Source organism: Pelodiscus sinensis, chromosome 10, assembly GCF_049634645.1.
Source record: "Pelodiscus sinensis isolate JC-2024 chromosome 10, ASM4963464v1, whole genome shotgun sequence".
Lineage (NCBI taxonomy): Eukaryota > Metazoa > Chordata > Testudines > Trionychidae > Pelodiscus > Pelodiscus sinensis.
This window is the reverse complement of record NC_134720.1, coordinates 49,123,374-49,150,768: the sequence shown is the minus strand read 5'-3', so window position 1 is coordinate 49,150,768 and position 27,395 is coordinate 49,123,374. Positions and strand designations below refer to the sequence as shown.

Here is a 27,395-nt window from a genome sequence, read left to right as displayed (position 1 = left end):
CTGCCTGCTGGATTGAATTAAATGCAACATTTAACTGATTCAATGGGATTCTACATCCCTAATGCACATGGGAGGATGTGATCCCTGTCCAAAAGAGTCTACAATCTAATTGAGACATCTCTCTCAGAAACTTCCCCAAGCTCCTTCCAAGTAGGTATAGTCATTGTCAATAGTCTCTTCCAGATACAGAGCTGCTCCCAAGACGGCCTAAGCAGCACTACAGAGCAAAATGAGATCCATACATCCCCAGACACTGAGGCACACACACAGAGAGTGAACCAGGGTCATTCTCCCAAATACGGAAGCTACATTCTGTTCCGGGACTGAACAATTCAATTTTCAGCTCAGCCTCACTGAAACTTACACGTCTTCAGGACCACCTTCCCAGCCTGCATGCTACATATCCACTGCCCATTCCACGCGCTGGTGCTTATGGCGAGGAAGTTGAGTCCAGCCAAGCAAGCAAGCTGGAGAATCTCACATTAACCATGATCACTTCAATTTCTAAATGACAGCACCACAATCTTCACAGCACTGAGGAAGGCCACATGAGGTAACGGATTACATTCCTCTGCCTCTACCATCAGCACTGTCAAGCAGAAAATCCTATCAAGCCCCTCCTATCACTAAACCTATCTCCAGCCACATCACAATTCCATCTCAGCAGGATGTCTCAAGTCTGATGTGTGTAAGAGGCATGTATTCAATCCATGAAGCAATCGGCCTCTTGATAAATACAACAGATTATTTTTCTAATCTAATTCAATTAAGATAAGGGTATTGATTTAGGTTAAAAATTCAGAACGTTCAGATAACGCTTCCCAATAAAAAGTAAGAACACTGCCAACTCCCAGGCATGGCTGTTGAGGAAAATACTGTGGTACAGTGGGTGAGAAAGGTAAATGGCTAGAACTGTTAACACTGTAGAGACAAACTCCATCTCCCATTCAACAGTTCCCTGTTACAGGGCTTGAAACCTTTTCTGCAATTGCATCAAGGGTGGCCCCTTGACTCAAGTAGAGCACACAAATCCAGCTGCATTTATGGTAACTTCTCCTCAGCAGTCCCCAGTAGCATTTTTGGTGCCATTTTCAATCAGAGGAAGACATGTCTGGAGTGAAATTCCAGCCTTCTGCTGAATAGGACTTTTGGACAAGTCATGTCACTTCTGTTGTGTCTCAGTCCTCTCAGGCTGGAAAAATGCGTCAGAAGCCAGAAAGAAATATCTTAAACTTAAGAACTGGAGTAAGTTGAGCTAACTGAGGAAGACGCCTTCTAAAAATGAAGTGCACAGTAAGCAAGGGGATAGGCAAACTCCTTTCTGAACCACAGCGTAAACTGGTGCCTTACTTCCACATGAGATAAACTAGTTCAGGGACAGGACTGCAATAAGAGATCTCATCTCTAGAACAGGGACCACGATACTATTTATTACAAAGTGCCAATCCAATAGAAAATGACCTGCAGGAGACTGACCTGCCAAATCAACAAACCAAGTCATTTTCCTGCCCTCTTTCAAGTGACTAAGCACAGGCCCCTGTCATGCTATTTAAAAAATGGAGTGGAGTACCTCAATATGCGGTGGTTCTCCCAGCTGCAGGCTATTAAAAATGGCTGCATAGTCTCCATTTAAGTTCATCAGTCCCTCATGGCTTCCTCTTTCGGTGATACAGCCTTCTTTCATGAAGATTACTTCATCACAATCAACAAGGTACTGGAGACAAAGATAGAGAGAACATGGCTTCATTACCTCAGATTGTCAAAAAACAAACCCTCACATTCTTTTCAGTATTCTATTCAGCCAGCCTCTTAACAGTACACACTGGACTGGTAAGAACCCTGCACTAAAACTAGAGCACTGCAGTTATGTCCACCATACATACAACACACAGCTTAAGTGACTGAACAGAGACTTTCTGCACAATGTCGGGGAGATGCATTCAGGGTGCCTGAACGCTACAAGTTGTGACATACCAGTTACAATGGTGTTTTCTGAGCAGAAAAGGTGGCAAGAACCCAGTCTCAAGAGTACAATTTATTTACAACACTTAGCTGGATTCACAGATATCATGAATACACGGCTGTATATCCCCATGTATTCTATAATGATAAACTGGCTTTATACACTTCAGTATTCAGGTTAGTAGAAAAGTTGCTTTCAAGCAGGTCGCCCCTCTCCCAGACTCATCTTCAGCCAAGCATTTCCAGCTCCTATTAGCCCCCTATCAAGCAGCACCACCTATTTATCTCTCTGCCAATGCTCTGTGTACAACACACAAATAAAAACTTACACCTTCTCCCTGAGGCTGCACAGTTTAACAGACCAGAGCACAGGAATACAAAGTAAAAGGCCAAAGTGACTAACCAAAAAGCTTTCTAACTGAACAATTAGAGGAGATCCAAGAAAGGAACCATAGAGGATACTGTACCTGAAGCTGATGGGTGATGAACAGGACCGTTTTTGACTTCAGATGCTTCCTTATTGCACTGTTAAAAATGTGGTTTCCCACATGTGCATCTAAGGCACTAAGAGGATCATCGAGGATATAAATATTCTTGTCACTGTACAGGGCTCGAGCGAGACTGATCCTCTGCCGCTGGCCTCCACTCAGGTTAGCCCCTCTTTCACCAATCTGTATTATATGCACAAAGTTATTACATTTGGAAACATTTACCACAAGACCCGAGGCCAAATTCATCCCTGGTGTAACTAATACAGTAAATGGAATTAACTAATACAGCTGTGCTCTAGCACCCTAATAAAGCTGTTCATCTTTAAAATGCTACCAGACTCGTTGTTGTTTTTGCTGAAACAGACTAACATGGCTACCTCTCTGAAACAGTTAATGGAGTAATAGTGAATGGGTCACACTAAGATTTAGGGGACTTATTTGTTGCAAAAGGAAACTTAAAGTGAACATTTCTAACACTAACATGCTTGAAACATTCCTATTAAATAGCCAGAGGAGACTATGGTGTTTTATTAATTATTTATCATCCAAGTTTTAAAAGGTCTCGTTCTAAGGAAACAAATTCCCAGCACAGTGAAAAATTCCCACACTGCCAACACTGCTAAGTTAAAAAACATGGAGTAATCAGTCTCCATACTGTCCAGGATCTAGAATTGTATGTTTCACATGGAGCAAGAAGAGGATTTGCCCATCCATTTAAAAGCTTATCGGTCTGATGACCCAACCACAATACAGCATGCCAGGCTAACATTTTACTCTACCATCCCAATCACTATTTTATCACCCCCAGGAGTTTCACCTCAGTCAGATCCCCGTTAGGTAGGATGGCTAGGTCTGGTCTCAAACAGCAGCCATTCAGCACAGTGTTGTATCTAAAGAATACAGACAAGACAAGCTGTGAGCGCTGGAACTTACGAGGGTACCTTACTAATGGAGCATTATTTTGATTCCCACACAAACACCAGACAATCTTGTGACTTTGAACAATTAAGAAACAATTAAGCGTATGCTCGAATACATCTGTTAGTCTATAAGGTGCTACAGGACTCCTTGTCGCTAATTAAGAAACAGTCATTCACTTTCTCATAACTACAAGCAGTCCCCGGGTTACGTACAAGATAAGAACAAATCTACAGTCCCTAAGTTGAATCTGTATGTAAGTCGAAACTGGCATCCAGATTCAGCCGCTGCTGAAACTGACCGCCAGTTCTGACTTACATACAGAATCAACTTAAGAACCCCAGGAGTCCCCAAGTCAGCTGCTGCTGAAACTGATCAGCAGCTGATTCCAGGAAGCCCGGGGCAGAGCGACTCTGCCTCGGGCTTCCTGTAGTCAGCGCTGGTCAGTTTCAGCAGAAGCTGACTTGGGGACGCCTGGGGCAGAGCAGCTGGGGTGCTGCTGGGTTGCTCCAGTAGCGCCGCTCCTCGGTGCTACTGGACCAACCCAGCAGCACCCCAGCTGCTCTGCCCCAGGCGTCCTGATTCAGCCACTGCTGAAACTGACCAGCAGCGGCTGAATCAGGACGCCTGGGGCAGAGCAGCTGGGGTGCTGCCGGGTTGGTCCAGTAGCGCCCAGAGCGGCGCTGCGGGACCAACCGGCAGCACCCCAGCTGCTCTGCCACAGGCGTCTGGAGAAAAGCCTAGTCTGCTGGGGGGGAGGGGCGTACTAGCTGCGCCCCCCCTCCCCGACCCCAGCAGACCAGGAAGACGCGGGCGGTGGACCGAGACGCACCGCGGTCCCGCCACCTGGGTCCTCCGCGGCTTTGCTCCCAGTCTCCCTGGTCTGCCAGGGAGATGGGGAGCAAAGCCTCTGAGGACGCCAGCAGCGGGACAGCCGCGGGGCGTCTGGGCTGCTCCGCTGCCGGCTTCCCCGAGGCTTTGCGAAGCCGCGGGGGGGGGGGGGGAGGCTCGGGCAAAGCCTCGGGAAAGCCAGCAGCAGAGCAGCCCAGGCGTGCCTGGGATGCCTCGCTGCCCGAGCCCCTCCGCGGCTTCGCAAAGCCTCGGGGAAGCCGGCAGCGGAGCAGCCCAGGCGTGCCTGGGCTGCCCGAGCCCCCCCGCGGCTTTGCTCCGCATCTTCCTGGTCTGCAGACCAGGGAGACGCGGAGAAAGCCCCGGAGTACACGGGCGGCAGGACCACGAGGTCCCGCAGTCCGTGTCCTCCGGGGGAGCCCCGTTCGTAACTAAGTCGGGGACTGCCTGTATTGTTCTTTGAGATGTGGTGTTCATGTGCGTTCTAATCAGGTGTGTGCGCACATGTACACAGTAGCCGGGAAATCAATTCTCTCCTCCCCCACACCTGGAGCAGAGAGCCACATGGAGCAGCAAGCCATTTTGAGCAACTTGGGACTATGGAAGGCAGGGAGTCTGACACAAGAACCTGCAGGCCAGGAGCTGCCTAGGTAAATGCCTCCCAGACAAGAAGAACTATTGATCTGCCTCATGAGTAAATAGCAGATAATACTTTGGGATCAATTTCAGAAGCACTAGGAGAAGCACAGTGAAGAGAAGCCAAATTCACTTGAGAGGCTATGCAAGCACAGACTCTGGGAAGATCCCTGAGGTGGAAAGTTGTGGCCTTCCCCACATTCAAAGAGACCATTAAAGCATGAGCAGATGTTGCTTTGGTAGGAAGAGAGCATGGCTAAGGAAGCCACAGAGTGTACCAATCCAGCATCTTGCCACGGCAACAGCTACCAGGAGACCTCAGTGTTTTAGAGGGAGTTAAACTGCCATCCTAGAGAGGATGGGTATAGAAACACCGACTGGCATCTGTCATAATGAACTTCCCCCTCTGCTGCAGGTGTCTTGGGCAGGGAGGTGTAAGTCCACCCAGCACCAGTTTTCCTGATGCTGGCCTGAGAATCCCTAAGCTTGCAGAACCAGCCAAGTGTTCTACTTGACAAACCTTTCTTCATCAAAGTCCTTCCCAAAAAGGATGTTGTCTCTCAGTGTAGCATTGAGAATCCAGGCCTGCTGGGGTACGTAAGCAAAAGTCCCATTCACTGCAATGCTACCCTCCAGCAGGGTCATCTAGAAGACAAGACAGAAGGTACTGAAATTATACTGCTCCAGGAGCATGTGTGTGAATCCCTCTGCATCGAACAAGAAAAAAAGCAGAACCTGCACAGAATGCAACTCAAAGATCCAGTGTGTGTTTGTTTTTGAAGGTGCCACATAAAATGCCATATGTTTATTCTGAACTTCTCGGGAGCTTGAATTTCAAATACTGCACATACATGGATTGATTGCCACAAGGGCTCAGGGCCCAGTAAGGCACCTAAATGAAGTAGCTAGATCTTCCAAATGGTTCAGCGCTTGCAATTCCCAAGGAAAGCAGAAGAAGCTGTTCTTGTGAAAATCTGTTGAACAACCCAGAAAGCTTTCATCTTATGGATTATAGACATTTTAAGACTGTAACCTAAATGTTATCTGTTTGATCAGTGTACAATTGAAACTATAGGTCAGATTAATCAAATGGAGTGAGACGAATTAAACAGCTGAAGATCCCAGCAAAGAAAAAAAGGGAGAAACCATAAAAATATACATTCTTACGTGTCCTAAAATGGCTGATATAATGGAGGTTTTTCCACTCCCCACACTGCCGCAAATCCCAACAAGTTTCCCCTAAAACAGAAAAAAAATATGAGTTTTGGTAACACATTACTCAACCCACCTAGACAATCTGCAGTACCTCAAACAGAGAAAAGGGATTGAACACTAAAGCTAATAGAAATGGGTATATTAGATGAGAGGAAGGCTAGACCTGGTCAATCTCTCATTCTAATTGGTGAATACTTTCCATCAGCAAACAAAATTTGAGTGAATATGAAAGGCAGATGCCCTGAGCCACTAAGCTTTCCTCTGTGTGCAGACAGATAACCAGTTCCTCGCCATAGGACTCTGATACAACCAAATGTAAAATGCGGAATTCACCACAATACCAGAAAGATATTGCTTGACTGAACAGAGTCCTGACGGGCTGCCTGATCCAAACAGAGTCTTTCCGCTAACTTCAGTGAGTGTTGGATCAGTCCTAAAATGACCAAAGGGTTGAAGGAACTGACTTACAAGGAAAAATTAACTTAGCCAAACTTTTACAAAGAGATAACTAAGTGGGAGGGGAGGAAAAAAATAACTCTCTCTTAATATGGTACCAGTTTAACACTGAAGAGTGAATACAGATGTTCAATGCAATACATAAATCAGGAATCCTGGAAGAAGAGAGATTTAAGCGATCAAGTAGATACCTTCCTGATCTTGAGAGAGATTTGGTTTAGAAACAGCCTCTCTAGGAAGAGCTTGGAAGCTTATCATTTAGAATTTTTAACAATAGACTGGAAAACACACTCGGAAATGGGCAGTAGGGAGTCATTTTACCTTGGCTCCAAATTGGAAAAAGGATGGGATCCGAGAAATCTTTCTAACTAACTGCCAGCTCTAAGCATTAGTCGTATATGAGTCCCAGTCAACAGTTTAAAAGTGCTGAATGGTGCTTATCAAGGAAAGTCCTTCTGACACCTACATCAAATGCCCAATGAATGTGTCAGAATTACTCTGATTACCGGAGAACAAAAATATAAAGTATTGGTTTAAACAAATTGTCAGGTGCAGGTACTAGAAAAGAACACTACTGGATTCTTGTACGTATGCTTTTCCAATAATGTAGCTTTATACTATCACACATCAATTTAGTCTTCTTTCAAAGTTACCGAGAACTCCTTATGACTATGTGGTCATGTTGTCTAAGTCACAGGGTTTAAAATGCACTCCCATGGGACTACACAAAAGGATTTTCTGAGTTTTTCTATAAGTAGCTCTGTAGAAATATAAAAAAAAACCCATTTATTAAATGCACTCTGGATTCATATTGATTTTTTTTGTTCAACATTATTGTACTTTTACCCATCTTGAAGTAGAACCTCCGGTGCTCAGAGCATCTGTAAGTTCCTCTGTAACCTTCTACTGCAGTACAACAGGGGACTACATGTGTTTCAGCGAAACACCTGTGCTATGCTAAACCACAGCATTCCATTCTTTCCCATGCACAAGTCCCTCAGTTTAAGTGAACACCTGCAAAGTTACAGACAACTTAAGAAAATAACTTTTGTGCTGAAGACCCTTGCGGCCATGTTAAGTTCTCTGCATATGTAATGGCTCGCTCATGACCAACACCATGCTGAAAACAAAACCTTTACTGAGCCCATGGCAGGAATGACAGAGCCCAGCATTCTACAACGTTGTCTCTAGCAACTAAGGGGACCAGTTTGCAATGATCCAGGTTGATAAAAGTGGCACAACTGCTTGGATCAAGTTGGAGCATTACAGACTATAATTTACTGTTGCCACAGGCTGCACCAGCATGTTAGAAAGATATCGCAACGCTAATCTGCTCCATTTAGGAAGCAGAAAATTCCTAACTGTCAGGGTGGTCAAATATTGGAATAAATTGCCAAGGGAGGTGGTGGAATCTCCCTCTCTGGAGATATTTAAGAACAGGTTAGATAGACATCTGTCAGGGATGGTGTAGACGGAGCTTGATCCTGCCTTGAGGGCGGGGGGCTGGACTCGATGACCTCTCGAGGTCCCTTCCAGTCCTATGATTCTATGAATTTAATGCAAATTAAGCACTGCCCTTCCCACAGGAGTGCCAGGCAAGGGGGAGGGGAGGGGCTCTTGCAAATATGCTATAGACTTTCCTCCTCACCTTTTCAATCTCCAGGTCGATATTGTACAGGGTTCTCTGAAGCCGAAAGTTAACCAGATGGATATTCTTGTTCTCCTCCTCAGGGCTAGGATGGTCATCACTGTCCACCAGAAGATGTCCCTTCTGCTCAGCCAGCATTGCTTGTGGTCCCTCATGTTGTAGCTTCATTTTCTCTTTCTTGCCCTTGGTGACCTTCTTGTCTCTTTTCATTTTAGGGGTCAGCTTTGGTGAGCTCTGGACACTGGCGTGGGAGAAGTCCCAAGCCAAGGTAGCATTTTTCACCTCTATCGCGATGTGAGGACTGGATGGTTTTTTCTTTACCATATGAACCTCTTCCATTAGAAACAAACTCTGATAGGAGTTGTGAGAGAGGTGTAAAGATGAGACATCTGGTCAAGACTGGGGGACAAGGCTATGGCACACTCACGCAGCAAAACACATCAGGCTATACAGTGGGAGGAAGCTGAAGAGCAAAAGGTAGCTCATTAGTGTAAACTAACTCCAGGCCTGCTAAAGGGCCTGGGCATTCCTGAATGTGGTGGAAGCTTTCAATACAGTAAAACTTTGGCAGAATTATTGTATTTGGGTCACTGATTTGTATGCAGGGGGGGAGCAAGAAGGGAGGTTAGTACTTTTAAAGGTATTTGCAGTTACTTGCCTTATATTTTAAGATAAAAGGCATGATAGAGGGCATAAAAATGAAGGAGAAGTGCTCAGATGGACACCAACTCCTTACAGGCATTCCCCATAATTAGGAGGATGGGGTGGCTTATTTTACCCACTTGCTGAAGAAGTACACTTTCTACTGGAAAAATTCATCTGAAACAAAGTTGGCCCATTTGTGAAGGCTTGGGAATGTGTAGCAGTAATAACTAACGTTACGTCCACTGTATAGTTTTCCACCACATCCATCACTACAATAATAGATTCTGTAGAGATTCGTCAGCACAGTTCAGTTACCAAACCCACATGATAAACAAATAGCTTTCAATTAGATAAAACTGCATTTTGAACTGAACAGGCTCTTTTTAATTATGGCCATTTTAACATGATTCACGCTACTACTCATGAGTCACCCCTCTGAATCATGCACCTGCAAGAAAACCTCAAACATATTAGAAAGCCAAGTAGTCAGCTACATCTGTATTTGTAGGTAATACGACAGCCAGCATGCCACCCTCTCTGCCCATCTGTCGGTGCAGGAGCATCAAAGATCTTGAGTGATATGACCTCATTCCCTCCCCTCATCACAAAGAGACACTCCCTTTGGTATTTTTGAATTTAAGACAGCCTGATTTTAGGGTGATTCAAAATGAGATTCAAATGAAGAAAGTGCCTCACAAGCCTTTGGATTTCCCAAGTATTCCAGTGTAGATTGCACTGATTGTACTTATGCACAGGCTTCTTTCATGCCCTTTAATACATGACATCCATCTAACAGACATCACAGTATGCAGATTTTGGGATACACCGTCTTGTATGGAAAAGTCAGCGAGATATTAAAAGCCTAGAACTGTGTAACCATCTAAGAAATCAAACAGATCTGTCTTATCCAGGGAGTCTGCACTGGAGAGAGCACACACGAGATTGAGGGAGGAGTATTTCTGTGATCTGAACTGAAAGTCTACTGCCTTAGATTTAGTTTAGACCAATTACAAGGTTCTATTTTATTCCCGTAATTCTTCATGACACATGTATATAGATCTATCTATCTAAGCAACCACCACTTTAGGTTAGGCATTTTCCTCATGGCAATTAGTATTAAAGCGCAGAGAAACCTGAGGCTTTGTCCCTGACAACTACATGTCTACTATACATTTGAAAGAGTTTGTCTGCCTATCCGCCTGTTCAAGAACTCCTCCTAAATGGCAAAAGCTAACACCACCACATTTGGTATGAAGCTTCCTCTTATAACTTGGAGCAAGGTAAGGATTTGGTTGTGCCAGGAAAATTAGATGAGCCTGGTATGGGATCGGTTCTCATAATGGAAAGGGAGGACTCTGCTATATAATGACCACTTGAGGGCAGCAGGGATATGGGATGAGAAGCAGGGACAGTTATACTGTATAATGACAACAGGGGGCAGCAAGGGGCCAGAGATAGGGACCGAGACAGCTACAAGCCATTGGGATAGCAGGGACCAGGGGTAGAGAAAGGGAAAGCTATCTACTTTTAAGTGTGTCTGTCCCTCAGCTGGGGAACATGCATCCCTCCCTCAGCTGTGCCTGCTGGAGCTTCAGCAGACACAGAGAAGCACTTCTCACCTGGCCCCAACCTTATGTGATGAGAGAGGAATAGGGTAGTCCTCTCTCCCTGGGACAGCTTGCATACTGAACCCCTCATCTCCAGCCCAGAGCAATGATTGCAATGAAGAAAAACAAAAATTAAGAACCTAAGCAAGACCCCATATCATCTAGTACTTCATATGCAAGGAAAGAGAAAGTCGCTACTCTCTCCTATTCCATTCCCACTCCACATACACACACTATCTTTAGATCCATTACGCTCTTCTCTCTAGCTGCAAACCTTTACTAATAAAAAAGGTTTAGATTAGAACCACCACCTAAGCAAATTAGACATGTATTGGTAGTACTGTATGGCCAAAAAACATCGCCATGTAGAGCTACACAGATCATGGGACAGATGGGTGACAGGGCCACCAATAACTGACAGATGTTAGGATGACACATTCCCTTATTCTTCATTACAGGCTTTCTTGTACCTTCCTCTGTAGCGCTTGCTATTGGTTACTGTTGGTGACAGGATACTAGTCAGACAGGCAGGGGGCTGCTCCAGCCCTACCATGGACAGGGGCTGCTCCTGTGTCCAGATCAGCCGCCCTCCCTGGGGACCCCGAGCATCCCGCAGGAAGGAGCTGCTCCAGTGATGGCGAGGAGCCAGTGACAGTCTCTGCCCCAGAGTGGGGCTGGCAGCCAGCACCCAGCTCCTCCACGCTGTTGCAGGCAACTTCAACCAGACTGGAGGGGTCCACAGCTTGGATCCCACTTTAGTCAGTTACCCAGTTAAACATCAGGTGAACCTCACAATTAAACCAGGATTTTACTTCCCTAGTATATAGGTCCAGATATTTTAGTTTGGGCCCAGTCTCAAGGAGCAGAGAAAGAAGTGATCAAAGGACCTTAAATCATTTAAAAACCAAGGCAGTAAAATCCAAAAGTGATCCTAGTGACAGACACAGATATGCTCACTAAAGACTTACCCCTTGGATGTTAAGATGACTCTTCAGATGCTCTAATGGAATAGAATATCAATACCTCAAACTTTTTTTTAAAATGACAAATAAAAATGTATCCCCAGTTCTTGGAAAGTCCCTCTGCACCAGTAACACAAGCAGGGCTTCACTGAGGAAATATACGGCTGAGTTCTAGAGATAATCCATTCTCCTCTATGAGGCTGCTCTTAAAAGATAGCATAGGAACAGCTGTACTAGATAAGAAGCATGGTCCACCTAGTCCAGTATCTTGTTTCCAACAGTGTCTAGCACCAGTGCTTCACAGGAAGATGCAAGAAATCCTGCCGTCATCTGATGCAAGATGGCCTGCTCCCCTAGATAGTCTCATCTTAACTCTTAACAGGATGAGATTGGCTTAAATCCCGAGTATGAAGTTTTATATCCTTTCTGCAGGGGGTAAGAAATACACAATACCCACAGAACAACTTCCAGCCCACTCCAAAATAGCCTTGGCATTAAAATCGTTTCATAGCATAGTCAACTGCATTCATGTACTGTAAGAGATGCTCCACACTTAAGGATAAAAGTATATAGCCAAAAGACCACTCACCTTAAATCGGTCAGCAGACACCGACGCCTCTGATAGAGACTTCACAGAAAAAGGTGTTACTTTGAGAGCAAAAGTCATTGAATTGAAGACTGTGACCACTGTGAAAGCCTAACACAGGACAGACAAAATAAAACTGTTTGGCTGTAGCATCCACTAACAATTCCAAGTCACCAACAATTAAGGCCCATCAACAGTAACAATTTAAGGCCATTCCATTGGGGAAGGAAAGATATGCAATTCAAGAGCCATTTAAATACAACATACCTAACCTGCGCTCCACATGCAAATACGTATCCCCTAGTCCTCCACTCAAGATCCCACACCACCTCCCTAGCTTTAGAGAACTGGTTGTCCAGCCACTCCCAGGTGGGCAGAGGAGGTGGGACTTGAACCCGCCACCAGGAAAAGGTAAGGTCCTCACCTCACAGTGTTTTAGAATGGAGAGATTTATCCTAGTTGTTTACAGTTCCATAGGAAATGGCACAAACAGAAGAACTAGAGAGTGCTGAAGGTCACAGTTTTAGCCTCTAACATCTAGAGATCTTCAAATTCTGCCTTACGTCCCAAAGGAAGATAAATTGGTCTCCTACAACCAGCAGCACAACTTCAGCAAAAAAGTCTAGTGTCTCAGTCTTCTTTTTGCAGAAGCCTGTTTCCCCCCTCCAAGAGAACGCAGGTGCAAAACATGCCTGCACAACAAAGATACTGGTCTCCTTCCCAAATGAAAATTTGGCCTGGACTTAACAGCACTGGGCAACCTGTGCATGGGAAGGTTGTACAACACCTGTCTTTACTCTGTGCCATCCATCATATGCTCTCTTCCGGGGGCCCAGCCAAAACTCAAGAGATCTGGAGTATTTTGAACTGCGCCCACTTAAGAATACAAAAGATTAAGCAAGGAAGTTTAAAGCAAGGAAAGCTACTGCAGGAGTGATACTATAAAATAACATCCCCAACTCTGTGATGAGCCAATTACCTGAGCTGCTGTGAGATCATAACCAAGGATCATATGGACAGAGAATGTCACCACACTGGCAATAACCACAACAATGGGAGCCACTCCCACCGTGATACTCTGGAAGTAGCCTGCACGCTCTAAGATTTTACGTTCTTCCTCTCGGATTTCTAGAAATGCAAAAAAACAAAAACCCAGCACATCTGAGGAACAATTCAGACAGATATAAATGCAGCAGGTATAATCAATGCATTGGGAACAGTATGGCTGTGTCTAGACTGGCAAGTTTTTCCGCAAAATCACCTGATTTTGCGGAAAAACTTGCTAGCTATTTCCACAAGAACACTGACGATCTCATGTAAGATCGTCAGTGTTCTTGCGGAAATACTGTGTTGCTCCCATTCGGGCAAAAGCCCTCTTGTGCAAATCATTTGCGCAAGAGAGCCAGTGTAAACAGCACAGTATTGTTTTCCGCAAAAAACTCTGATCGCGAAAATGGCGATCGGGGCTTTTTTGTGGAAAACTGCATCTAGATTGGCCACGGACGCTTTTCCGCAAAAAGTGCTTTTGCGGAAAAGCGTCCTGCCAATCTAGACGCGATTTTTCCGAAAATGCTTTTAACAGAAAACTTTTCAGTTAAAAGCATTTCCGGAAAATCATGCCAGTGTAGACGTAGCCTATGAGTAAGAGAGAACTCCTTCCGCTTCAGCATTACTCATGTTCTAGAAAGTGCTTCCTTTACAGAGGGACGAAGTGGAAACATAGCTCAGTGAGGCTGGAATTTGGATCACTCTTATTACATTTCAAAACTGACCAATTTGTACTAGGTCAGTCAAAATTAGTGCACATAGTAGAAGCCAGCCCAACATTAATAAAGCACTTTACGCCCAAGCATTAAAGAGAACCCACAAACAGCAAGGTGAGACGTTGGAACAGAGAGCGCCATGTCAGCCCATTGTTAACAAAAATGAAAGGACATCTGAGGGAGGGATGACACATGCAGGAGCAGCTACTGAAATGAGCTGGGAGAGCCCATGAGGATGGGGCTGGGTGATGTGTTTACAGAGTGTCTATACTTACTTTGAACATTCTGAGAGAATGCTTTGACCCAGGCATACATTTTAATGAATTTAATATAGTTAAGAACTTCATTCATCTTCTGCACACGCTCATCAGTCACCGACACACATTTTCTTCTGAAATAAGCTGTGAGCCGTGATACAAACATCTGAAACAAGGAGAGACACATCTTAGCAGCAACTCAAAAATGGCAAATGCATCTAATTCCCCTAACTAGACGAAAGCAAGTAGACTGACAAAAAGACATCAGTAATAGGGATGTGCACAACTAGTCACTTCCACCCCCCCTGTTGCCTCTATAAAAGGCAGCAAGGGGAAGGGGGGGGAGGGGGAGAGAGAACGCAGGGAGTGCTTCAAAGTGGTAGCACCGTGTGGAGCCCGGGACCAGGCCCTGAGCTCCACGCAGTGCTGCTGCTTTGAAACGCCATGTGCAGCCGGGCCAGGCTGCCCGCAACGTTTCAAAGCGGCAACGCCGCATGGAGCTCGGGGTCAGCTGGGAACCCTGCATGGAGCCCAGGGTCAGCAGCGCTGCCGCTCTGAAATGCTGCGGGCAGTGCCAGGCCAGTGGGGGACTGCTTGAGTCTCCCACTGGCCCCGTTCTCCCCGCAGCACTTTCGCCTCTGAAGTGCAGCAGCAGCCCTGGGGGGTTACTTTAAAGATGGAGGTGCCCTTATTGACTAATTGGACAGTCAATGCAAATTGCATCGACTATTTGATTAGCCCATTAATCTAAATTTAACATCCTGTGATAGGGCCCCTGCCCTGCACTGGCCCTTTAGGGGCAAAACTCAGGCCCAGAGCAGGGGCTGAAAGCAAAGACTCAGCTGAGGCCATTAAGGCTAATGAGAGCCCAGCTGGGGGCTATATAAAGAAGTACAGTTTGCTTCAGAGAGGGGAGAGCAGTGAAGAGCTGGCAATGGAGGAAGTTCCCAGGAAGGAGAACAGTATTGGGGCAGCCAGGAAGGGCTAGCGGAGTGTCGGCTAACGTGCTCCGTGGCTGTAGGGCCTGGGGCAAGGCCCGGGGCTTGGAGGGTGGTAGCAACGCAGCCCAGGTAAGCGGGGCAGCAGAGATACATCTGGTGCCGGTGATGAGCGGCCCGTACAGACTGCAGCTTGCCCTGAGATAGGCTAGATGAAGACAGTCGGTGGGTAACTGAGGCACGGTGGGGAGTACGCACCCTAACACATCCCTAATCCATAAGAGGACAAAGGTTCAAAAAAGAGCTAGATAAATTCACGGAGGACAGGTCCATAAGAATGGTGTCCCTAGACTCTGCTTGTCAGAATCTGGGAATGGGCGACAGAGGGTGGAGCACTTGATGATTCTCTGTTCTGTTCATTCCCTCAGGGGCACCTGGCACTGGCCACTGTTGGAAGACAGGACACTGGACTTTATAACTAACTAACACCATCCTTGACAAAAGTGATGAGCTGGAAATGCCCTTTCAGAGCATCCCACTCCATTCAGCAAGCAAAAAATGCACTGAACGCTAGGCTCTCTCTAGTTTTATACTCAAACAAGTTAGCTTTATTCAAATTTCCGAAAGGCTGTCAGTGCTTTTACTAATATTTAACAGAACAAGATTTCTTTAACATCCCTCAAGTACAAATACAGACTAACCACAACTAAAAAACTCTTGCATCAGAAGAATACAAGGTACCTAACACATCTACATCCCATACTCCTCAACTCATTCCCTTCCGGGCCAAGAACAGAAGAACGTAACATAGGAACGGCCTTAGGTCCATCCAGCCCAGCGTCCTGTCTGCCGACAGTGCCAATGTCAAGTGCCCTAGAGAGAGTGAACCAAACAGGGAATGATCAAGCCATCGCCTCTCCTGCCATCCATCTCCACCCTCTGAAACAGAGACTAGGGACACCATTCTTTACCCATCCTGGCTAACAGCCACTAAGGGACTTAGCCTCTACGAATTGATCTAGTTCTCTTTTAAACCCTGTTATAAACCTAGCCTTCACAACCTCCTCAAGCAAGGAGTTCCACAGGTTGACTGTGTGCTGTGTGAAGAACTTTCTTTTATTTGTTTTAAACCTGCTGCCCATTAATTTCATTGTGGCCCCTAGTTCTTATATTATGGGAACAAGTAAATAACTTTTCCCTATTCACTTTCTCCACAACACTCATGATTTTATAGACCTCTATCATATCCCCCCTTAGTCTCCTCTTTTCCAAGCTGAGAAGTCCTACTCTCTTTAATTTCTCCTCCTATGGGACCCGTTCCAAACCCCTAATCATTTTAGCTGCCCTTTTCTGAACTTTTTCTAATGCCAGGAGACCACATCTGTACACAGTATTCAAGATGTGGGTGTGCCATGGATTTATATAAGGGCAATAAAATATTCTCCAACATATTCTCTATCCCTTGGGCCTTGCACATGCATGAGCCATTTCTTTAGTACACCAAATCTTATAGCAAAACTACTGTACAACAGTGGCCAAATATATATAATTAGCAAGTTTACTAATCAGATGCAAGGCAGGATGGTATCCATGTCCTCAGACATCTCACTCTGTCAATACTTTGCGCACTACCCTGCCCCCAGGCCAATCAGGGGCTGGGGGCAGAGAGAGTGCATGAGGTCTCTTCCTGCTAAGCGCCTACAGGGAACTGCCAACTGTTTTAAAACAGCTGGCATTTCTCTCTAGGAGGCTGGGCAGGAGAGGAAGGAGGAAGATTTTTCAGGGTCTCCCAACCCAGGCCAATCAGGGTGTGTGGGGCGGGGGAAGCACAAGAAGCCTACTAGCACCCATCCTTCCACCTAAGGCCCCGCCCTTTCTGGGGTGGCCTGGAGCCATTTCAGAAATTTCCGAAGTGGCCCCCTTCTAAAAATTATTTCCCTCCCCGGTCTAGTTTCTTGGTCACTCTTTCCCCAAACAGTCCCACTTGGACAATAACACTTCCTCCTCTAGGCACTGAACACTTTGTCCTAATTAGGTTAGCTCCATTGTTACGGAGCAATGGAAAGGTCTTCGTGGTTCACAGATGGAGAGACTGTCTTATGTATTTAAGGCTCAGAACCACAGGTTTGAAGTTTAATCGGAAACCAAAAGAGGATGTGGAGGACAGGAATGGTGTGCTCTTGGCTTCCCGGCCTGCTGTGGAAGTAAGGCACCATGTTCTGAACAAGCTGGAGAATCTGCATTGTTCACCTTCAATCCCAAATGCAGTGAATTACAAAATCCAGCCTGGAAGTGTATCACATCAGGATTTAGTTGCCGATTTCTACTTTCAACTCACCAAAATTTCCTTCCATCAGTCACTTCTATTGTTATTTCTAAATTCTCTTTATCATTTGATTTTCTTGCCTCTGAACTAACGATGTTAAGAGGTGGGTAACTGACTAATCATGTAGTTGATACAGCTCTTAAGCCAGCTCCCCCGCAGCATCAGCTCCTGTTTTCCCACCCCCTTGCTGCCTCTGATACAGAGGCAGCAAGAGGGGGAGCGAGTAGTCAAGTACATCCCTTCTCTGAACTTTTACTTTTTAATGTCTTCTAAATTCTTGCAGGAGCCTGAAGGGATTTAACCCAGTATCCATCAACACCTTCCATTCTGTACACAAATACTTATATTCTTGGAGTGAAGCAGGAAGCACATTTCAAGAATATTTCCAGGCTATTTTGTACAAGAGTTTGAGTGCCGCTTACTCACCATTGCTGGGTAGAAGAGGATAAAGACAGCAGATCCCAAGAAGGCTGTTGGTCCTAGAATAATGACATTATAAACCATGCCTAAGATGGCAATGATTGGGCCCCCAGCCAGCAAACTGCCAACTGCGGCAGCCTCAAACATTCTGTGCCCATCAGTGGAACAGATGTTTATGAGCTGAAAAACACAAACAACATAAGGGTTAGCCTCAGGAGGAGGTAATCAACAACTATCCTCTTTCTATGGTAATTTCCAACAGGGTCCTGTAGCTCACCTCCCCCAGAGACTTCTCCTTGATATTCTTCAGCTTGAGAATTTTCTTGAACGCCATTGTCAGAATAGCCCCCCGCAGTCTGACCCCAGTGCGATAGTTTAAAGCCCAGGTAAGAGCCAAGGACCAGGAGCGCACTATTTCCGTCATTAAGATGCCAAAAATTAACAGCAAGCTGTACTGCAGGTTGGACTCACTTCGCTGTGTGTATTCCAAGAGATGTTTCACCACAAACGCCTACAGGAAAAAATGCAAACTCGCATGAACATCCCACTGTACCAGAGGCACCATGCAACAACTTATGTTAAGTTAGAAATGAGTGGGCTACTTTGTGTTTCAATGAGCAATTTGTATTATATGGAATCTTCTTTCTAGAAATAAAAAATGGTCAATACACACAGTACTGTTACACAAAGCCCTGTTGAGAGCAAAGCAGAAAGTCAAATTTAGCAGTTATGGGGGGATTTAAATTTGGAACCTCATTCCTTGCAACAAACTTCTAATTCTTCATGTCTTCTAACTTAACATAAATCTGTCAGTTAGTTAAAAGAAATGCTTTATCATATAGAAAAAAGTTTAAAATAGTCTGCATATATATACACATTTGAACACATTAAAAGACATTCCTTTATGCGACATTAAGACCTTTTTTCTTTGCATCAAACGTGCTTATTTGATAAAAAGGAACAGTGTACCTACAGTTGTACTGGGGAAGAGTGAGAAGGACATTTGCAAAACATTCCTGAAAATAAACATCAGCAGTTTAATAGTAAAGAAAAGAACAAGCAGAAAACATAGGTAAGCGACACCAGACTATTTAAAAAAAAAAAAAAAGCTGTCCCACCACCCACCTCCCGCTTCCAAAAACAAAAATATTTTACCTCAGGAATCACATTTCAAACATCACCTGCCGAAAGATAGAGCAGCCCAAAGAACCTCCGATTCCCACCTCCAGTTGTGAGTTAGTCAACAGCATAGTATAGTATAATATATAAATAACATTCATCAGCAATATTAAATACTACCAACTGCGATATAACAGTCTTTTATTTAAAAACAATAAAGTGCCATGTTAAAATGGGCAACATCTCACAAACACTGTACAACAAGAGCATCGCATAAACATACAATCTGAACATACAAGATAATTATAAAAGGCTAATACCTAACAAACAGTCTAGCCTTTGACACAAACTAAGTTAAAACTACACACACAAAATTAAAGATACAAAACAGAACCGATATATGTTCACAAAGTCCGAGAAGAGAGTGAAACTTGCAGTACTAATCAGGCAGGCTCCAGGGATTCTGAAATTTGGTTTAAAAGGTATACTACAATAAGGCCTCACCGATTTTCTAAAGAAGGCTTTTCAACAAAGATGCTCAAAGACGTTGGTGTTTATACGATTAGATGTTGGTACTTTTATACAGAGCTGAGAATTACCTTTGCCCACAACACAACAAAATGTCAAAAATTTGAGAGATCAAAGAAATGATTTGGAAAGCCTTTCACAGTCAGTTGAAGTCCTCTTGGCTAAAATAGGTTTTGCAAATAAGAGTTCTGCATAGCGTGAGCAGGGAGGAAAAACAAAAAGGCACTACTTCAGCAAAGGTAACAGCAGCTACAACCCAGCACTGAACAACAGATAAAAATGGAGGTTGAATGCATTTGTCCTGAAGTGGCTGATTCTGTATCCCAGAACCAAGGAAACATGCTGTATATAGTTTTGCTTATTCATTTTCGAAGTGTGAATTAAAGCCAGATGTCCATCAGGTTCTGAAAGGGCTCATCGAGAAATTTACTCACTAGTCCCTGATCAAATGTGAGGAGCTCACATTCACAGAACTACTGTATTCCAGATTTTTCCTCACTTATATATAGCTTTACATCAACTGTTTTGGCCTCAACTGCATAGTTGGTTTGCAGTTACTAATGAGAAGATTATTGGCGTCTTTTCGCGTACTCAATCCAACATACACAACTGAGTCACTGAGTAGTGGGAGTCAAAAAGCCCCCTTTTTCCTCACGAGCTGTAACTCAGCATGATCGCAGCGCAGCAAGCATTTTCTCGCACCCCCACAGCACTGCTGAAAGTCTCCAAGGAAAGGTGTGTAAAGATAGCAGATGTTTCCTGGGGTCTCTTTCCTCCCAAAACCTTTTAAGTGCAATTTTTCAGCACTGTTCTATAGAATCAGCATCTCCCGTGATGAGATAAAAGACAATGCTTATATTATACCAAAAAATAAAAATTTCAAAGAAAAAAAGAGAGGAAACAGCAGATTAAAGAATTTGAAAGAGGAAAAAGAAGAAGTCACAATATTTAGCATTTACATTTCAAAACATTCCATTTGAAGAAGATTAATGGAAAAAAACAGCAAAGTTCTTTACAAAATTAGAGACACAGCTTTAAAAATTACATTTAAACTAATGGGGTACTTCTGCGATTGTTACCATAGTAGTTCGTATTAGCTGCTTGGCTGTCTTAAGCATTCCCATTGAATAAACATTACCTTACCTTTACTCTTGGCGTTGGATTCTGCCCAGCTTGACTGTCTCATTCTGATCGCAGAATACAGCCATCCTGAAAATTCTAAAGAACAGCTTCTGTCATTGGTTCCACTACAGAGAAAGATGCCCCACCCACATCCAGTATCTGACAGCACAAAGCAAGCTGCAACTGGAGCGGAACTAGAAGAGTGGGAAACTTACCTCAAACAGCTTACCACTCCCCCCTCCAATAACTGTCTGAACGATCAAGCTGTACTCCACTAAGATAGCAAGTTTCCCCATCTCCCAAACAGGAAGGCTAGTTCTGAGCAAACATACAAATTGTTCAGGCCTGGAGTTAAACTGATTTTGTTTAGTAAATTAGAAATAGTCTTTGCTCCTCCCCCCTGTTCTGAACATAAAAGATTTAGCAGCTGGTTAAATGGCAGCAATTATATCAACTGGAGATAAAAGGTATCTCGCTTGCACTGCTGCATTCTGATGGTTATTACAAGGTATTCTGACACAGGAAAATAAGCCCGAATAGGCTACAAAGTTAGAATGTGCCAGATGTGCAGGATTCCTGAAGGAGCTCTTGGCTAGCATGAAGCCCAATTATGAAATCCAATAAGCACCCCCACCAGTTATAACCATCACAGTGCTTATTAGTGAGACCACCACTATGCCATTTCCACTCCCATTCCAATGTCATGGAAGTTCAATTCAGAATTTTCAAGTTTGGGAAAAGTTTAACTCCATTTTGGTAATTTTCACCAATACAAGTGGACAAGCTAAGTGCTTTTTCCAAATATCCCTTCTCATTTCAATGAGACTGAAAGGGTGTATCAGCACAAAAAAGCACTGATACTTCAGAGGAGACAGCACAGGTGTATCACCAACATTTTCCATTTTAAAAAGCAGTGGGGAGGGTGGTAAAGTCTCATCTTTCATTCCAATTGATGGAACCCAAAAGGGCACTTCCCTCATTAGAGAGCAGTCCAATTTTGACTAGATACAGGCAAATGTTCAAAGGATAACTTTAAAGCATCCAATTTGAGCATGAATTGGAACCTAAAAACCCAAACTATTGAAGTTTTTTTCCATTCAGTAGTTTGGTTCTGACAAATAGACAAAATTATACTAAAGAAATTAGGGACAACCCTGCTGTAAGTTCTCTGCTAAAGACAAGAGCAGCTACTGGGCCCTGTAGTGAAACAATGACAGAAGCTCTTCTTGGGAGAACCTAGTTCTGTTAAAACTTTAATATTTCAACATTTTGATAATTAATAGTGCACCCAACAGGTTGTTCAAGTGTTTCATAATTAGCACAAGTTATTATCATTTATTATTGTGAAACAAGACCAAGGAAACAATTATTGTTATTCCTATTACAAGAAACAAAGCAAACTTTTAAAAGGTTCAAAAAGCAAGAAAAACATTTTAGAAGACTTTTTACCTAATGCACCCCCGTTGTACTTACCGAAGTAATGAACCTCCATCTTAACAGCACACTGAAACATGTACTACAAGCAGTAATACTGCTCCTACTCCTCAAGGGAAATTTGTAGAGAATAAATTTAGTCAAGATCGCAACTGTAAATCTGCACAAAATGTGCAACAAACAGGTGACAAGAAAATGATGTGAATGTCAAGTCCCCTATGTTGTATCTTCATTACTAACTAGTGGAAGCAGCAGCAGTTCCCAGTGGCAGTTCCATATTCTAATATTTCTAAACATAACCCGCCTGATTAATCCTTGTAGCACTGATAACGAAGTTTGCAGACTTCTCCTGAGCCCCGTCTCCTTTTGTTTTTAAATGAGTGTGAACCATTAAGTTTAATTTCTTGCAGACTGCACTATTAATTCCAATGCTCTACAAAGTGATGTCCTGCCTACTCAAATGTTACCTCCAAAATAATTATTACCAATCTCAAAGCAAAAAACTTTAGGAGAGAGTTTAGTGCAATGTGATCACACCAGTTAAGGAGGAACTTTAAGCTACACTCGAAACCACAGAGAAAAGCCAAGTGTGTTTTTTCTTCAGGACACCTAAATCTGCTACCTCGCCAGAAACCTGGTCCCACCATTCAGTAAGTGATCCACCAGCAGGATAAAAGCTATCTTGGATTGCTGCTTCGTTCTGGAAATCATCATCTTCTTTCAGCAAACTGTAAGGACCAATATTTCTAACTAATCATAATGTGTCAGTGACCCTGTAATGAAATCTTAACATGTTAAAGCTGGCCATGGGATGGAGCCCTCTGTGGTGGTTATAAAAAGGATGGCTATTACTTACTGGTCCACTGAAGCCTGCAAGCTGAGTGATCATCAGACACACTATGGAAATTATGAGCCTGGTGCGGCAGAAGATCCATACAACCTTCCGGAGAGAAGCATCTTCGGGTCCTGTTTCTTTCAGTTCTTCCTGCCATAACCTCTCTAACCTAAAAGAAGCACAAACTAAGGATGTAAGAGTTTAATCAGGTTAGCAGCCATATGAAGAGTTTAAGAGCCAGGGTGGCCCCAGGAGCTAGGGCAGCCCCAAGAGCCCCACAGGGCCAGGAGCTGCGGCAGTCCCTGGGGGGTGGGGGGGCCAGGAGCAGCAGCAACCCCCTCCCCCGCAAGAGCCGCAGTTAACCATGTAACCAATAGAAATTCTATCAGTTACACGGTTAATAATTTTTTACATTCCTAGCACAAGCCATGCTGTTAGGAATCTCCTTACAGGACAAAAAGTGTCATCTCAAAGGTTCTTCTCTGGTAAATCTCCTATCACACATGGCTGAACATCACAAATCCTCAAGTATCACAACATGCATAGCATCTTCTACACAACCAGGGAAAATAGTTATATCCTGAATCTCCATACAAAGAGGCAGAGCAGAACTGAAAAAGTTAAGAGTATTTTTTTTACTTTACCCGGAGTCCTATTAGGAATCTCATCACTTCCCCCCTTTTTCTACTCTATCATGCAATAAAACTTTGGACTAAATCTTATAGCTCTTGCCCGGAGTAAATAGCCCACTGGTCACAACAATTTAGCCTAAATGCAGGATTTGGCCTATAAATCAGACTATATTCAGTTAGTATCAATGTTTCTCATCATTAATTCACAGCATTGCATGTTCAGAATCTGGGCTGACACACACTGCACTTGTTTAAAAACACAAAGGCTGTGTCTAGACTGGCAAGTTTTTCCACAAAAGCAGCTGCTTTTGCGGAAAAACTTGCCAGCTGTCTACACTGGCCGCTTGAATTTCCGCAAGAACACTGACGATCTCATGTAAGAAATCAGCACTTCTTCCGGAAATACTATGCTGCTCCCGTTCGGGCAAAAGTCCTTTTGCACAAAGCTTTTGCGCAAAAGGGCCAGTGTAGACAGCTCAGATTTGTTTTCCGCAAAAAAGCCCCGATCGCAAAAATGGTGATCGGGGCTTTTTTGCACAAAAGCGCATCTAGATTGGCACAGACGCTTTTCCACAAAAAGTGCTTTTGCAAAAAAGCGCCCGTGCCAATCTAGACGCTCTTTTCTGCAAATCCTTTTAACAGACAACTTCTCGGTTAAAAGCATTTGCGGAAAATCAGGCCAGTCTAGACGTAGCCAAATAGTTCTGATAAGGAGCAAAAATGGGAAAATGGTTATAAAAGGCCCTGGGGGACAAAACCTGCTCAGTAACAGCAGCGTGATTCCCACAGTAAGGCTGAGATTAGGGATGTTAAATTGCAGGTAATAAGCTAATCAATTATTCAATTAGTCGATGGGGGGGGGGGGAACTGCAGAGACACAGCAGGGATAGCTCCCGGCCCAGGAGCTAACCCCACTGTGGCTCTTAATACATTTAAAAAGCAGAAGTTCAGGGGCGGGTGGTGGTGAAATTGGTTCCCGCAGCTGATTCCCGGCTCGCAACTGGTCCCCCGCTATGCCTCTTCCTCCCCTGCCCCTACGGAAACAGTGCTGGGGAGAACCAGCTTTTAAGCCGGTTTCCCCCCCAACACTGGCTCCTGTTCCCCCCCCCCCCCCCCGCTGCTGCCTCTCTCTGGAAGAGGCAGTAAGGGGGAGGGGGAAGCAAGTAATTGAATCACTAGTCAACTACCCTATAAGTATATGCTTATCAGGTAGTCGACTAGTCACTTACATCCCTAGCTGAAACACCAGCATATCTCAAAAGGAACTGGAGCAAGAACGATAAATAAGACTAAGATCCCTTCCTCTTAAACCCTTTCTATTTGACATGCTTTTCCAATGCCAGTTCATGCAAATATCTGCAAAAACACCAGGCTAGAGTATGTGTCAGCCTGCAAAAGGAGGGAGTACAGGGAAAAGAATATGGAACAAGAGAGCTTACCTTCTACAGTTAACATCTGAAGACTCATGCTTTGACAAAGACCACACATCATCCATAAAAAGCTCTCCTTTCTTGTATGCTGTACGAGCCAGAGGAGTGAGCCATGAAAAAGTCATGCAGGAGAAAAGTCCAGCATTGTCTACTGGATGCTGGTGTCTAAAGAGAGAGAAAAAACTGCAATATCCTTCAAGAAAAACAAAATCCCTTCCCATTACAAGTATCAAGAGAATTTTGCATAGGGCACACAAAGTAATACTTGCTAAACACATTTTCAAAGAGGACACTTCAGCTTTAACCAACAAATATAAGAGCTGCAATCGCACCGACACACAATTTTCAAGAAGGCTGTGGTTTCCAAATCAGTTCTTCCTTAGCACAAGGTCTTACTTGGAAGTAGTCCGTATGGGTTTTAGCAAGCTCAAGCCATGGTGATATTTGCCCTTGTGATGCTCCTCGTCCAACATTCTCAGGTGGGAATGCATGGAGCTGTCCAGCGGAAGGCCTTCTGCCCTTGCTGCTGTCTCCAAGGCATCTTGACATTCCACCTTTTTACAAACGAAACAGTGAAGTCAGAAATGTAAGGTGATTATGGGACTCTTGAAAGTCAATCATTTCTGTCTCCAGCAATTCATCATCTGTTAGTGCAGTCATTGCAGCTCAAGACCACTGGGGACAAAGGGAGAGCTTGGGAGTCACAAACCAACACAGGATTCCCATATAGTCTAGTTCTGCTTTAGCTCCCTGGATTTCTAGGATAGTGCAATTCAAACAATAGCATGGTAGCCATATGTTTTAGGCTTCAGAGGATGGAGAACATAGACTTGCCAGATTAGCTCAGAACAGTGGTCTGTCCTGTCCTGTGTCTGGTCTCTGGACCAGTACTAAATACTCATGATGGACAACTATGCAACAGCATGCCCAATGGAAAGGACTCTTCCAAAGTTCAGGCAGTTGGTTATTGGCTTACAGCCTATAACATGAGGGCTAGCCTACCTTATTAACTTGTATCCTACTTAGCGTAACTCAGTATCTGTATGCATATGCAGGGCTAATCCTTTTCAGAATCCTATTAAGTTCCATGTGTTTCAAAAATTCCTTGCAATAGTTCAACAGGTTAAATGGAAATACTTTTTCACACAATGTATATTTATTACTTACAAAATATTGCCATTTACAGTCTCATAACACAGATCAGGGCTATCCAATGAAAGGCAAGGGTACTGAAGGATATATTGCTACAAAATATTGCCATTTACAGTCTCATAACACAGATCAGGGCTATCCAATGAAAGGCAAGGGTACTGAAGGATATATTGCTAAAATGTACACTAACTCCCAAGGCTCAGTACTGCTCCCACTAACTTTAATTGGAAGCAAGAAAAAGCTCATTTACATGAAAAAACCTCATAACGAAGTAATCTAGGGTGTGTCCAGACTACAGGGTTTTGTCGACAAAAGTGGACTTTTGTCGACAAAACTATATCTGCATTTACACTGCCTCTGAGTTCTGTCGACATAACATCGACAGAACTCAGTTTTGTCGACGGCGGTAAACCTCATTCTACGAGGAATAACGCCTTTTGTCAACAGAGTTCTGTTGCGAGAAGGCATTATTGCATCTTCACTGTCCTTTGCATCTACACTGTCATGTCGACAAAGCAGCTTGCTTTGTCGACAGAACTGGCTGTAGTCTAGATGCTTTTTGTCGACAGATGCTTTGTTGACAGTATCTGTCTACAAAACTTCTATCGACAAAAGCCTGTAGTCTAGACATACCCCTAGTTCTTAGACCAGGATGCTTTGTACAGAATCCTGACTTTAAAACCTTTACCACTTTTCACACAGAAACAACCCACCCACTTCCCCATTAACTGCTTGATCAATGGTGAGATTATTCTACTTCTTTGAAAATATCAGCTGTAGCTAGGTAGAAGTCTCCTGAAACAGGATATCCTCTGGGTTAACGGTCCTACAAGGCCATGAACAACAAGCATTTGATTCCCATTCTCTCTGGTTATATAACTCTTAGATATGTTGATATTTGTCAGATTCAAGCTCATAATCCAAGAACATGCAAGCATTACATTAGTGGGTCTCCATATAACCCCAACACATAAAAGAGAGACAAGGACAATACATTCAGAGGGGGGGAAAAAAAATTCACCCTTCATGTATTTAAATAGCACCCCAAAGTAGGTCAGGCCCACTGCAGAAAGCCTTTCGGAAATACATGGTCCCTCCCCCAAAGAGCGTTCCATCTTGCATCTAAGCACGCTGCCCTCTCGGACAGAAGGTAGCTAACAGCAGAGAGTCTGAGAAGAGGACAGAGGAAGGTTATAGCAAGATGAATGTGTGGTGACTCAGGCATATGCACAAACTGAAGGCTGAGTGAAAAGTTTTATTTAATATAATGCAACTGACTCACTTCTTGTGGGCAACACCTTCCTACTAAACCTACCCAAATCAACATTCACTCTTCGTTTAACAAGTAACAGCCAAGATCGGTTAGACCCTCCTTACTGCTGCATCCAGCAAGTTATTTTCCTCAAATATATCAGCACAGATCTGTGTCACTTTCATGTCACGTGGAGCATAAATAGCACTATG

General features: G+C 44.0%; 1 protein-coding gene across 8 annotated transcripts in view; it reads right to left on the bottom strand.

The window, feature by feature from the left end:
• The window catches only part of ABCC5 (ATP binding cassette subfamily C member 5), an 87,713-nt gene that overhangs the window by 30,354 nt on the left and 29,964 nt on the right, over window positions 1-27,395 (bottom strand). Inside the window, exons 3-16 of one of the 8 annotated variants that reach the window (XM_075938121.1) lie at window positions 25,176-25,333; window positions 24,789-24,944; window positions 22,739-22,886; window positions 17,957-18,190; window positions 17,686-17,859; window positions 14,014-14,161; window positions 12,955-13,103; window positions 11,979-12,086; window positions 8,176-8,526; window positions 6,024-6,095; window positions 5,377-5,501; window positions 3,271-3,343; window positions 2,430-2,633; window positions 1,571-1,714 (exon numbers count right to left, since the gene is read on the bottom strand). In XM_075938121.1, coding sequence (XP_075794236.1) covers window positions 1,571-1,714; window positions 2,430-2,633; window positions 3,271-3,343; window positions 5,377-5,501; window positions 6,024-6,095; window positions 8,176-8,526; window positions 11,979-12,086; window positions 12,955-13,103; window positions 14,014-14,161; window positions 17,686-17,859; window positions 17,957-18,190; window positions 22,739-22,886; window positions 24,789-24,944; window positions 25,176-25,333 — 2,244 coding nt within the window. Of the gene's footprint in view, window positions 1-1,570; window positions 1,715-2,429; window positions 2,634-3,270; window positions 3,344-5,376; window positions 5,502-6,023; window positions 6,096-8,175; window positions 8,639-11,978; window positions 12,087-12,954; window positions 13,104-14,013; window positions 14,162-15,674; window positions 15,694-17,685; window positions 17,860-17,956; window positions 22,639-22,738; window positions 22,887-24,788; window positions 24,945-25,175; window positions 25,334-27,395 lie in introns of those variants that run through there. The other 7 variants (XM_075938122.1, XM_075938123.1, XM_075938124.1 and 4 more) reach the window with 7 other exon arrangements.